This window comes from Fukomys damarensis, unplaced genomic scaffold (genome assembly GCF_012274545.1).
Source record: "Fukomys damarensis isolate Sample0158 unplaced genomic scaffold, DMR_v1.0_HiC HiC_scaffold_17, whole genome shotgun sequence".
NCBI lineage: Eukaryota > Metazoa > Chordata > Mammalia > Rodentia > Bathyergidae > Fukomys > Fukomys damarensis.
In genome coordinates, this window is record NW_022900929.1 from 35,159,504 (window position 1) to 35,173,129 (window position 13,626).

At 38.7% G+C, this 13,626-nt stretch overlaps 1 protein-coding gene across 1 annotated transcript in view; it reads left to right on the forward strand.

Moving 5' to 3' along the window:
- The window catches only part of Ino80 (INO80 complex ATPase subunit), a 122,475-nt gene that overhangs the window by 43,512 nt on the left and 65,337 nt on the right, over window positions 1-13,626 (forward strand). Inside the window, exons 8-14 of the mRNA XM_010624714.2 lie at window positions 814-867; window positions 1,627-1,830; window positions 5,352-5,547; window positions 6,859-6,926; window positions 8,111-8,320; window positions 8,898-8,978; window positions 9,794-9,889. Of these exons, the coding sequence (XP_010623016.1) occupies window positions 814-867; window positions 1,627-1,830; window positions 5,352-5,547; window positions 6,859-6,926; window positions 8,111-8,320; window positions 8,898-8,978; window positions 9,794-9,889 (909 nt within the window). The remainder of the gene's footprint in view (window positions 1-813; window positions 868-1,626; window positions 1,831-5,351; window positions 5,548-6,858; window positions 6,927-8,110; window positions 8,321-8,897; window positions 8,979-9,793; window positions 9,890-13,626) is intronic.

Sequence of the window (13,626 nt, forward strand, 5' to 3'; positions counted from 1 at the left end):
AATCTCTGGATTATCACCCAAATCTTCCTGATATAGTTGCACCCTAGCTTCTGTGTCTCTAACGACCCACAGACATTCTCATCTTCATAACATCAGAGAAAACAGCTCATCAAATCAACGGCAATGCTTTACCCCAGCTGATACAATCAGCACCACATTAAGATCAAGCACAACTTGGACACTGACCACCTGTGGTAGTCACTAGTCTATCACCCTTAAATCATTTGAATTAAATTGAAATCAAGAAGCAGTCCAGAACATGTCTGCAGTGAGCAAACTTTTTAATATAGTATATTTACCATTTAATGGCTCAGACAGAGTGAGGATGCAAGACTCCTGATCTCAGTTAGCTGATTGCTGAATCCCCTGATGCTGACTGACCTCGGGTTGCAAGGCCCAGATTGAGTTCCCCATCCTTCTGAATGGTTGAACTCTGCAATGTTCTATTACAGGTTTCCCACGCCCTTTCTTTAAAGATGTTCAAAGTTGGGAACTCAGAAAAATACCCTTGATGACCACCTCTGTCTTTGCAGAGTGGGTCCAAAGACTTGCACATATGGGGGTTCAGGGGTGCCCGTGCGGCTACCTTCCCGGCGCTTGAGCTATGGCGGCTGGGTTGGGAGCAGGCGTGGTTCTCCTTCCCGCAGTGGATCGGGCAGGCCTACCTTCCCGGCGCTTGAGCGATGGCTGCTGGGTGGGAAGCAGGCGTTGTTCTCCTTATTTTTAGTTGTTTAGGAATTGAATAAAAATGTCTCCATAATAGTATTTTTAAAAAGTGAATCCTAAAAGAAATATTACTTTTAAATGTTTCAGGCCAACAAGCAGAAAGCTTCAGCTCGGAACCTATTTCTCACTAATAGCCGAAAGGTAACATTATAGTTTTATATTTTCTCTTTCATTTTCTTTCCATGCATTCTTGGTAGTACTCTTGTCTGTTGATCATAAATCTAATAGTATCTAAGAGTTTATAAATATTCTTAATCTATTTGATAAGTAAAATGACTCTTCCTCACATTTTTGGTATTCGGTCCTTTTTGCATGAAACCATAGTTTACTCTTGATTCATTAGGGTCTTATGGAGTCTCCTCTGCTTAGTTTCTTCCAAGAAGTGCCTATTTGAGTATCTTCCATTAGAGGGCAGTAGCACAATTTTTGAGGGTTGTGAGGATCAGATGAGGTAGCATTATTAGTTGTATTTCTCTGGGCTGGCTAGTCATTCAGTTTTTCCTCGTGTAAAATAGAAAGAAAACTTCAGAGAGTTTTTGTGAAGAATAAATTAATATATGAAAGTAGTACCTAACATATAATAATAATAATAATAATAATAATAATAATAATATGCCTGATAACACTTTGTAACTTAACCTGTACATAACAGGTCCTCTTAGTTGTACATTGTTTCATCTTCTAAGTGGTACATGTGGATAGATTTCTTATCTCTTACATTACCTTCAAGATTGAGTGTGGTATTATGTAAATACATTGATCAAGTTGGGGAAGAAAGAAATGGGGCCCTGCGTGGACTGTTCCTGCTAAATAGATTGAGGAATGATGTACTTTAGAGTCAAGGGAGAGCTGTCCCTGGTCTGGGGTCCTCCCCTGTTGTGATAATGTTGCTGTTCTCAGCTTGCCCACCAGTGCATGAAGGAGGTGCGTCGAGCTGCCCTGCAGGCCCAGAAGAACTGTAAGGAGACTTTGCCTCGTGCCCGCCGCCTCACCAAGGAGATGCTTCTGTACTGGAAGAAATACGAGAAGGTAGAGAAGGAACACCGCAAGCGAGCAGAGAAGGAAGCTTTGGAGCAGCGGAAGTTGGATGAAGAAATGCGGGAGGTATGGTGTCTTAGGGTTTCTCTTTGCGTTGACGAAACACCTGACTTCCAAAGTTAAAGGAGGAAAGGTTTACTTCAGCTCAGTTTGTAGAGGTTTCAGCCCATAGTCTGCTGGCTTTAAGAGGGGCATCGCAGAGATAAAATAGTTCACAGTAGAAAGCAGTGAGTAGCGAAGCAGTGGCTGTAGCCTGCCTCTCGCCCTTTTACATTCCAGGCTACTCACCTTTTGGGTGGTGCCACGCATGCCCAGGTTGGGCCATCCTTAACCCCTGGATCACATCCTTAATCCACATTCACTCAGCCTAATCAAGCTGCCTTCTAAACTCCCTATCTGTGTCTGCAGGAAGCTTGGGCGGAGGGGGGGCATCTAGATTCAAGCCATAACATAGGGCAAAACATGAAAATTTGAAAACCCTAATTACCACATTAAGAGATCGGTGTGCACTTTGAAAACTTCACATTGAATCAGATTGTCGAAAATTAATTTTTTTCTTTTCTTTTTCTTTCTTTTCTTCTTTTTTTTGGGGGGGGTACTGAGGATTGAACTGCAGACCTTGCGCTTGTGAAGCAGGCAGGGCCAGGCGGCAGAACCATTGAGCTCCCCAGCCCGAATTTTGTTTGTTTTTGAGAGTCTCACCGTGTAGTTCAGCCTGGTCTTGAACTTACTATGTAGCCCACGGTGGCCTTGAGCTCACAGCAGTCCTCCCTGAGTACTGGAATTAATAGGAGTGTGCCACTATGCCTGGCCTTTCTTTCTGGTTTTTTGAGACAGTCTTGCTGTGTAGTTCAGGCTGGCTTTGAAATTCACTATGTAGCCCAGGTTGGCCTTGAACTGGAAATCATCCTGCCTTAGCCTCCTGAGTGCTGGGATTACAGACACGTGCTGCCACGCCTGGCCTGTGGCCCATATTGTTGAACCTGTTTTCAACTGATCTAAGCTATATACTGATCTAAGTATATTGTTGGGAGAGGAAGGGGAATTAAGTTATTGTTTTGCCATTGAGAAAGCAATTGAGAGGAGTGGAAAGGTTGAGGAAAGTGGAGGTTTGGAGAAGGAAGAACATCAGTGAATTAGCAGGCAATGTTTTCTTTCAGATATGTGTGTTACTCTTCAAAGTACAGGAGCTCTTGATTATCCCTCCTTAATCATGGCTTTGAGGAAGAATATGGATTTTGCCCACATCTCTTGAGCCCTCGGACAACTTTTTATCTTTGCATACAAAATAAACGTGTTACTGAGCTGGGAAATGTTCGTTGCTGTTGGGACTTCTTAACACACAGAGTTTAGAAGCACTTAAACTTAGCTATAGATCTTAAAGCTTTTTGGTTGTTGTTTTTTTTTTTTCTGGTACCAGGAATCAAACTGGGGTCCTTGCACCTGCCAGGCAGATATGTTGACACTGAGCTAACTCCCTGCCTGAACTTAAAGGTTTTTGTATGTAGCTTGGTTTATCAGCTAGGTTTGTGGGACCTAGATTTTCTCAACATGGTTATGTTGACTGATGTGTCTTTTTCTTTTTTTTTTTTTTTTTTTTTTTTTTGTTCTGGGGATTGAACTCGGGCCCTTGTGCTTGCAAGGCAGGCTACCGAACCACTGAGCTAAATCCCCGGCCCTGATGTGTCTTTTTCGTAGAAGTTTGTTCTCTTAATTTACCTCAGTTAAATCATCTGGTACTTTTAAAGTGAAGGTGAAAAGAAGATATTGGTTTTTTGCATAATTTTTTTAGTTAGAAAGGTTTTCTTAATAGCACTTAAGCTTTGGAATGTGAACATTCTTTAAGAGAAAAATCTGAGTTTTCCTGCATTTTGTTTTTTGCGGGGGGCAGTTTGAGACAGGGTCTCACTATGTAGTTGAGACTGACCTGGGACTCACTGTGTAGCCCATGCTGGTCTCGAACTCACAGTGATCCTCCTGCCTCAGCCTCCCGAGTGCTGGGATTATAGGCGTGCGCCACCATGCCCGGCTCTTGCATTGTCTTCTAATTTAAATTTGGATCAAGTGTTGTAAAGTCTGAAAGATGAAAGGATAACTTTACATGGTATACAATCTTACAGAATACACTTTGGGACTTCTGTCATTTCTTTACTGTGTTCCTTAATTATTTTTAGGGAGATGGGTGAAGGATAAATCAAGAATGCTGTATGTGAATTTTATTATAAAATAGTTGTTTGAAATAATGACTTTAATTTGGTGTTTATAGAATTAATGTAATATTTTATTACACTTATTTTATTGCTCTTAAGAATGGTTTTATTTATTGATGTAATGATTATTTTCCTTACCTGGCTATTATCTTTTTTTTTTTTTTTTTTTTTTTTGCTCTCTACTGGAAATCAAACTCAGGACCTTGGGCTTGCCAGGCAGGCATGGTGCCACTGAGCTACATTCCTGACCCTACCTAGCTATTTCTGAGACAATTTTAATTTAGTTTTTTTCACACTTTAAAAAGCTAGTATAAGACTAGGTATATAATTCAGTGATAGAGGGTGGGCCTAGGATGTGTAAGGCCTTGGGTTTAATCCCCAGCATGAAGGGCTGGGGATTTAGCTTAGTGGTTCTGCTGTCTGCCTCACAAGCACAAGGACTTGAGTTCAATCCCCAGTACCAAAAAAAAAAAAAAAAAAAAAAAAAAAAAAAAAAAAGCTAATCTCCAGCATGAAAAAAATAGTATATGTGTATTTTGTCCATATGTTTATTTTTGTTTTTGTTTTTTGGTACTGGGGCTCAAACTCTGAACCTTTTGCTTGTGAGGCAGGTGGCAGAACCACTGAGCTAAATCTCTGACCCTAGTTTTAGTTTTGATGACAGGACCTGCTATTTTGTCCAGGCTGGTTTCAAACTTGTGGGCCCAACTGATCCTCCCACCTCTACCTCCCAAGGGCTATGAGATTACTGCTTCACCTCACCATGCCTGGCTTGCATGAATATTTTGTAGCCATCATTATCATAGATGAGCCACAGATTCTTTTGAGGAATATCTTATTTTTTTGGTTGGCCTGTTATACTCACATACCTGCTTTGTTGCCTTTGTTGAATAACTTCTACTGAGATGACACATTTACCTTTTAAAAAATAGCACTTGTATTTACCATCTATGTTTAAAATGGACTATATTTGAATTTTCTTGATGGCTCAGTGCCATTATATAAAAATATTTCAGCAAGGAAGTAAATGTTTTAGATAGAAGCTTAAAGGAGAAAAACATCATATTGTGAAAGAGAATAAAAAAATAGTTCATTGTTAGATTACAGTTGAAAGTTATTTCTTGTTCTTAGTACCTTGACCTGGCTAGAATAAAATTATTTGTTAGTATTTTTTTTTTTACCTTTTTAAAGTAAAGGATTTATAAAGGTTAAATGAAGTTTATTGACTCCCTCTTGGATATAATTGATGATTTGGCACTGTTTTTTTTTTTTTTGGCACCGGGGATTGAATTTGGGTCCTTGCGCTTGCAAGGCAACCACTGAGCTAAATCCCTGGCCCTTGGCACTGTTTTGACTTTCATCTTTCTCCTGCTTCAGGCCAAGAGGCAACAACGAAAACTCAACTTCTTGATCACTCAAACAGAGTTGTATGCCCATTTCATGAGCCGCAAACGAGACATGGGTCATGACGGGATCCAGGAAGAAATTCTAAGGAAACTGGAAGATAGTTCTACCCAGAGACAAATTGACATTGGTGGAGGGGTAGTAGTAAACATTGCACAGGAAGATTATGGTGAGTCCTGAGCCAGGAGGCAGAGGAAGTTGGTACTCTCCATGTAATATATCAAAGGTTATATATATTATTAATTCTTAAAGTTTTGTCTTGATTTATAGGTAATATTAATCAGAAAAGAAAGATTTATTGTCTTAGAGGAGGGAGAGTTTGCTTCTAGAAAAGAAATTTATAAAGTAACTTTATTCAGCTGGGTATGATGTCACGCCTATGATTTCAGTATTTCGGAGGCTGAGGAAGGAGGATAGTATGTTTGAAGGCAGCCTGGGCTGCATAGTGGGTTCAGGGTCAGCCTGGACTATGTAATGAGATCATGTCTCACAAAACAGAAATAGAAATAAGAAAACAGAACATGTCTTAGCAGAGAAAATCCTCTCTCGCGAAAGATTTTTGATGATATAAGCATAAAATACTGTTCAGTTTTGGTATTTTCGTGACCACAGGGGAAGGAAGAATCTGAGTAAAGTTTGAGAGGTATTACCCCAGAGAGTAGTGCCTAAGAGCATGTTTACCTGGAAATAAAAGTTAATGATAATGCTTTATTGTGTTTTGAGGATTTCACATCTCTGTATTTTATCTCCTCAAATAGTTTCACCCAGCATAAATACAGTTTTGAATCATCATGGTCTCATTTGTCCTGACTATTGGTAACACTTTGTAGAAGAATCTCCAGGCAGAATAAAGATAGATAATATGAAGTAAGGAGATGAATCATTCTTAAAGGGAAAGAGGATCAAGAGATGGAGAGAAGGAGTGAAGGAAAAGGGGATGAAAAATTGAATTAAGATGTGTGATGCATATGTACAACTTCCCATAAGGAATATAAATATTATGTACTAATAAACATTGTTTTAAAAAGGTAAGACCATAAAAAAAGAGTCTCCAGGAATGAGACAGTGGGTGTCATCCCCCTGGTTGATGTGGTGGTGCTGGGGAATGAAACAGGGTCATGTGGTGGTGGGGGGTGGGGTGAGATAGGGTCCTGCTCTGTGTTCAGGCTGGTTTTGAACTCGAATTTGCAGTTACCCTCCTGCCCCAGTCCTCCTCAGTGCTGTGATTATAGGCGTGCACCACCATGCCTGATCCCCTTGTAAGTTTTGTTAGCTGGTTTTGGCTGCTGGAAGCCATGACAGTCCTTTGCCTCCCTTTCATTTGTAGCTCTTGGCTGCTGTCAAAGTATTTAGCCTTCCTCTCCTCCATCCTTCATGAGCCTAGGAATAAATAGAATGGGGAAATCAGGATCCACATATGTTGGTGTCAGTTCCCTTTGGAAGAGATAAGAGGTGATAATCTACAAATTTTCCTTTTCAGATAGTAACCATTTTAAAGCCCAGGCCTTGAAGAATGCTGAAAATGCTTATCATATTCACCAAGCCCGGGTGAGTCTTGACAATGAAAATGTGTACTGTAATTGGCCTTGGAAGTATACCACAATCTTTTGGTAATGTTCTTCCTTTATTCTTAGTCACATTTTCAGTGAAAGTTATAATCAGCATGTGACTGTGTACATAGAGCGGTCATATGTCTCTATTTACTTTAGAATAGTGGGAATATTTGAAGAAAGGTGGAATGATGAACATTCACTTGTCTCAATGTTAGATGTGTTGTCTTGTGTGTGTTTGTGTGTCCCCTCTTCAGTAATGATTGATAATATAGTATGAAATACATTATTGTGGTTGTTTGGTTTTGAAAAAGAACACACTTATTTAAAAAGCTTATTAAAAAAGCCTTATGTGTTGAAGAAATTGCTAAGTTACAATATTCTTTCACTTTAGTAATAACTTGCTCTGTTATATATGATATAGAGATATTTAATAAAATCAGTTAGGCTGAACAAGTAAAGAAAAGGCAGTTGAAAGTACTAAAGGGCTGGGGATTTAGCTCAGTGGTTCTGCCGCCTGCCTTGCAAGTGTAAGGTCCTGAGTTTGATACCCAGTAACCAAAAAAAAAAAGAATAAAATACTAGATAAGAGGCTCTTTGTGACTTTCACTGGGTCCAAGTGAAAGGTAGACATAAATGCCACCTTCCCATACCTTCTCCAGGGTCTGGGGATTTAGCTCAGTGGCACCATGCCTGCCTCAGAAGTGCAAGATCCTGGATTCGATCCCCAGTACAGGGGGTGGGGAGGACCTTACCTTCTTCAACCAGTCAGAGAGATTTTCTGTCACATCTTTAACAAATTTCTTGCTGTAGCAAATAATGTAACATGGCTTAGTGTATGTCCATCAAAAGCATTATATTCTTTTTCTTTAGTATTGGGGATTGAACTTGAGAAAAAACATATTCTTAATATCACTGGTTGGTAATTAAATGATATTAGTAATATACTTTAATGTATCATTATATATAATATACATTACAGTATGAAATTATCAGAAATTGTTTCCATTTTCTTTTTCTTTTTTTGGTACCAAGGATTGAGCTCAGGCAGGTGTGGCACCACTGAGGAGCTACATCCCCGGCCTCCAGTTAGTTTTCTTAGTGTAGTGTAGATAGGTTGTTGGGAATTTTATTTCTATTTAATATTTTTTCTTTTTCTTTTAATATCTTTATATTTTCTAGACAAGGTCATTTGATGAAGATGCAAAAGAAAGTCGAGCAGCTGCCCTTCGGGCAGCAAACAAGTCTGGCACTGGGTTTGGGGAGAGTTATAGTTTGGCAAACCCATCTATCCGGGCTGGTGAGGATATTCCACAGCCCACAATTTTTAATGGAAAACTAAAAGGTTACCAGCTGAAAGGAATGAATTGGTTGGCTAATCTCTATGAACAGGTAAATTTTAGAGCTATATCATGCCTTTTGTCTTCTTTTGTTTATTGTTTGTCTTCTTTTTGGTTTGATGTAATTGTGAAATGAATTCTTTGAAAGTTTTGTCTTTTCACAAGAAGCAGAGCAGAACACTATTTTTTTGGGGTTTTTTTTGTTTGTTTGTTTGTTTTGTTTTGGTACTGGGGCTCAAACTCAGGACCTTGCACTTGCCAGGCAGGTGTGGTGCCACTAAGCTAAATCCCTGACCTGTTTCTGTATTTCTCACCTACGTATTTTATTGGAGAATGTTACATCATGATATAGTTTGTCTTAGGTCTTGGTAAATCTGATTGTTTGCCTTTGTGTCTGGGTTAGATTAGCTAAGAACTGGCTTTGACCTGTTTATCTCATATAACATTAATCACAATTGTAACTCTGACATTGGCAAAAAGAAACCATTGCAGTGATAGGTCATGGTACTAGGGAGTAGCTTCAGTCACTTTTATCAGGCCTGTCATCTTGGTAAGTTCCTTTTGGCAATAAGTAGAATCATTTGTGATGAAATGCAGGAAGTATTGACAGTATATTCTTTTCTCCCTAGGGTATTAATGGCATTCTTGCTGATGAAATGGGCCTTGGAAAAACAGTGCAGAGCATTGCCCTCCTGGCCCATTTGGCTGAGGTGGGTAGATGCAGTCTCGTAATCTTCCTCTCTCCAGAATTTAGGGTCATTTTTCTATTGAGAATTGTCATTTTGCAAAGCACTATGCTGACTTCTGAAAGAGACCAACACAGTAAGATTTGATCCTTGCCCCAATGCCTGTACAAGGCATGGAATAGTGAACATTCTGATTTTCATGGAGGCCAGGACAGGTTTTAAACATGTATGGTTTGAATTACTGCCTCCCAGCCTCCAATGAGATTCTCCAGTGGAGTTGCAAGGATGCTGGATTGGGATCAGAAAAACTGCGTCCCATCTCAGCTACCCTTCCTGACAGTGTAAATTTGGGCAGTCCCCTTAACCTCTTTTGGACTAACATCACTTCAGCTCTTGAGAGTTAGTTTCCTTTTCGCAAAAGTATAAATAAGGTCTATTGTATAGGAATTTTGTGAGAATTAAATGAGAAATATATGCAAATACACACTTTAAGAAAAGGAAAAGTTCTATACCAATTAAATAGTAGTAAAATTTTGTGATGACTTAGTATAGGGGAGAATAGTACATACAAGTCAGTATGCCATAAATGCTTTGTGAGTTATATAAATTAAGACCTGCAGGAGGTTAGAAAAGGGAGTAGTTACTCCGTGTTTTTCCCTCCTTTGTTATATTAATATAGCTCACCATTATTGAATGGGCAGATTTGGAGATTGGTGAAATGTTTCTGTTGTTATAATGTATGATCTGTTCTTAAAATGGTATTTTCATTAACTAATTATAATTTTAAATTAATTATCTTCAGTTTTCCTACAGTTGGCTGACTAGTTTTTCTGTTGCAGAGAGAGAACATTTGGGGGCCTTTCTTAATAATATCACCTGCTTCCACACTGAACAATTGGCACCAGGAGTTTACTAGATTTGTCCCTAAATTTAAGGTAAAAATAGATCAAACAAAAGAAGCTACTGCTCTGTATACTTTCTCTTTTTCAGCCTTACTAATTTAATCACTTCTAATAGTTTTACATTTCTTAAGTTGTTTCAGAAAGTCTTTATGTTCATTTCCAATAAAAATTATTTGTGGAAGCCAGGCATGGTGGTGCATGCCTGTAATTCCAGCAGGGGGATGCTGAGTCAGGAAGGTTATGTCAAAGCCAGCTTGCGCTACATAGCAAGTTTAAGACCAACCTAAGCTATATGGTGAGACCCTGTCTCAAAACAAACAAACCAAAAAGCCATGCATTGTGGTGCACACCTGTAACCCCAGCACTGAGGCTGAGGTGGAAGGATTGCCCTGAGTTTGAGGCCAGTCTGGGCTACATAGTGAGTTCAAGTCCACTTTGTTTGTGTTTTTTTTTTTTTTTTTTTTTTTTTTTTTTTTTTGTGTGGCTCTGTCCATCTTCTTCAGCTTGTAGTTGAGACCGACCTGGAACTCACTATGTAGCTCAGGCTGGTCTTGAACTCACAGCGATCCTCCTGCCTCAGCCTCCCGAGTGCTGGGATTACAGGCGTGCGCTACCACGCCCGGCCCTCAAATCCACTTTGAACTACATAGCAAGACTCTGTCTCCAAAAAACCAAAATAAAAGAACAACAACAAAACACTAAACGAATAATTACCTGTAGGAATAGAGTGCCTATTACATCTGTATATTTAATAAATGAGAAAGCCAAAGTCCAATTTGAGTGATTATTGAATTTGTTGCTGAATTGTTGTGTTTTATCAAACTGTTACGATTGAAAACATCTACTTTGTTTGGCCCAACATAGATTTTGCCAGATCATCAGGATACATACTGTATATTTTATGGCATTGCTTCCTCATCTCTAATATTTTCATAAATATGTTCATTTATAAGCCAGACTTTTATTTTTTGAAACATAGTCCTGCTGCGTTGTCCTGAGCTCAAGAAATCCTTCTGTCTCAGCTGCTCAAGTAACTGGGACCACAGGCTTGCCTCTACAGGCATGCTGTCATCTCTGACTTAAAGCCAAAATTTAGTTTGGGTTCTGTTTATGATATCTGAAATGGATACATAATGTGAAGTCTGGTTTAATTGATTTATGGGAAAAGAACTGATACTGAGGTCGGACATGAGCAGCAGAGAAGTGTGTTGGATCAATTGAATAAGACAGACATGATATCAGCAGGATTAGTCATGGAATATTGCTGGGATGTAAGAAGGAATGGAAGATAGGCATGGTGTCACATGTTGTAATCTCAGTGCTTGGGAAGCTGATACAGGAGGATTGCCAGAAATTCGAGGCCTGCCTGAGATACACAGGGAAACCCTGTCTCAGACAGAAAGGAGTGGGTAGGATTTATTAATATCTTTACAGTTCAAAAGGGTGGGAAATTAATTTAATGTATGTATTTTTGGTTTTGTATTTTTCCGGTATCAGGGATCGAACTCAGGACTTTGTGCTTGCTGAGCAGGTACTGTGCTGCTGAGCTACATCCTTGGCCCTGTTTTTGTTTTGTTTGAAACAAAACCTTTATTGGTATATTTTAGATACACATAATGATAACATTCATCATAGAGAATTTGTACTTGTACATGATATATCTTGCTTCTTTTTTCCTATTCCCTCTAAATGTATGTTTGGTCCCTACAGACTATAATAAAAATGAAGTTGTGTGGTGAGGATGATTTTATGGGGAGTATATATATCAATGAATGTTGACACAGTCTCTAATTTTGGTTCTTGTAACAATGTTCTATACAGTTTAAAGGGCAAGCGGGGTAGGATGGAGGTGAGAGGCAGCTATTTTTCTCAGTTACGCTTTGCATAGAATAGGGATGTTTCTGGGATTTTCCATTGAAGCATCTTTGTCTGTGGTCCTTTTCTATGGCTGAGTTGTGGATTCAGAAACTATTTACCAGGTATGTTATGTGTATAGCTATAACCTGGCACACCCATTTTTAGCTAAGGAATTGAGATCTTTATGATATACTATAGTTTGTGGAATATTTTCTTGAATTTTTTGCCATATGGAGTATGATTGCCATCTTTTTTTTTTGCTTTTTCATACAGTGTTTGATACATGCTAAACAATGAGGATGTTAAAACATTTAAGTCTTAAATTTCTACCAAACCACTTAAATTTTGAGTAGCCCCTCACTGGGCAGTGTTGCACTGCTTATGTTATTTATATAAGTACTCTAAGTGTATTTTGCTTCCATTTGCATATTGAGCTTCCTCTTAATCCTCTAGTTTAGGAGTCTGTAAAATATATCCTGTGGGCCAAGTCTAGTTGCCACTTTGACTTTTTATTTTCCCAACATTTTTATTGCAATAAAATATATTAAACATATACTTTACCATTTTAACATGTTCCCACCAGCTTAAACCACTGATGGTGCATGTATGACTGTACCATCAGGTGGCTTGTACTTCGGTGGTTCAAACCTGTGGGAACGTAACACGTTCAAATCAGAGCTGCCTGGCAGCTTGACATATGGATTTTGATTGCCCCATCATGAACATGTTAAAGTGTACAATTAGTAGCGTTAAGTATATTCATAATGTTGTACAACTATCACTGCTTTCTACTTCCAGAACTTTTCATCACCTCAAATTTAAACTCCATTTTCATTAAGCAGTGATCCTTTCTTTCCCTCTCCTAGTCTTTGGTAGCCACAAATCTGCTTTCTGTAGCTAGATTTACTTGTTCTCAATATTACATTTAAATGTAAAGCATATAATGTGTGACCTTTAATATATATATATATATTTTTTTTTAAGTGTTATAAACTTTCCAGGTTTCATACCCATGTTGTGCGATATATCAGTGGTTCTTTCTGTCTGAATCATATTCTATTTGTTTATTACCTTTTTAAAATTAATTTGTTGATGGATATTCTATGTCCGTTTCTAACCATTGGCCATTTGGAACAGTACTGTTATGATCATTTGTGTATAGTTTTTTTTTTTGGTACCGGGGATTGAACTTTGGACCTTGCGCTTGCAAGGCAGGCGGCAACACCACTGAGCTAAAGCCCGGCCCCGTATATAGTTTTGTTTAAACATCTATTTGCTTTCATTGCTTTTGGGTATATGCCTGATCAGAATTGCTAGGTTATATACTTATTGAGGAAACCATATTGTTTTTATATGGCACAGGAGCTAAGAATAATTCCTGTATTTAAAAATTGTTGATAAAATAATATTTCATAACATGTTACATAAGAAATTCAAATATGTATCTAATTGGAACCCCGCCACACTCTTCTTGACTATTTATGACTTATTTGCATGACAGCAATAGAGCTGAGCTTTGACAGTTGGAAGGGAATGCAAAACTTAGAATATAGTGATTGCTGCTGCTGAGTACCATCCCAGGGAAAGGCAGGCTCATAAAAACATTACAGTGTATGGCCAGAGATTTAGCTCAGTGGCACTATGTCTGCCTTGCAAGCACAGGGTCCTGAGTTCAATCCCTCAGTACCAAAAACAAAAACAAAAACAAAACCCAAAAAACATTACAGTGTGTCCTCCTCTACCTCATTAACAGGATCTGGCATTGTAAGTTAGAGGGAAGAGTACCATATGCTTTATGCTTTTACCTCTTTGGGCTTTCTTTTCTAGTTCTTGACTCTGTAATTCTCCATTGCCTCGGTAACTTTCTGATGCCTTCAAACATATACAGTTGTGTATGTATTTGTTCAGCAAGA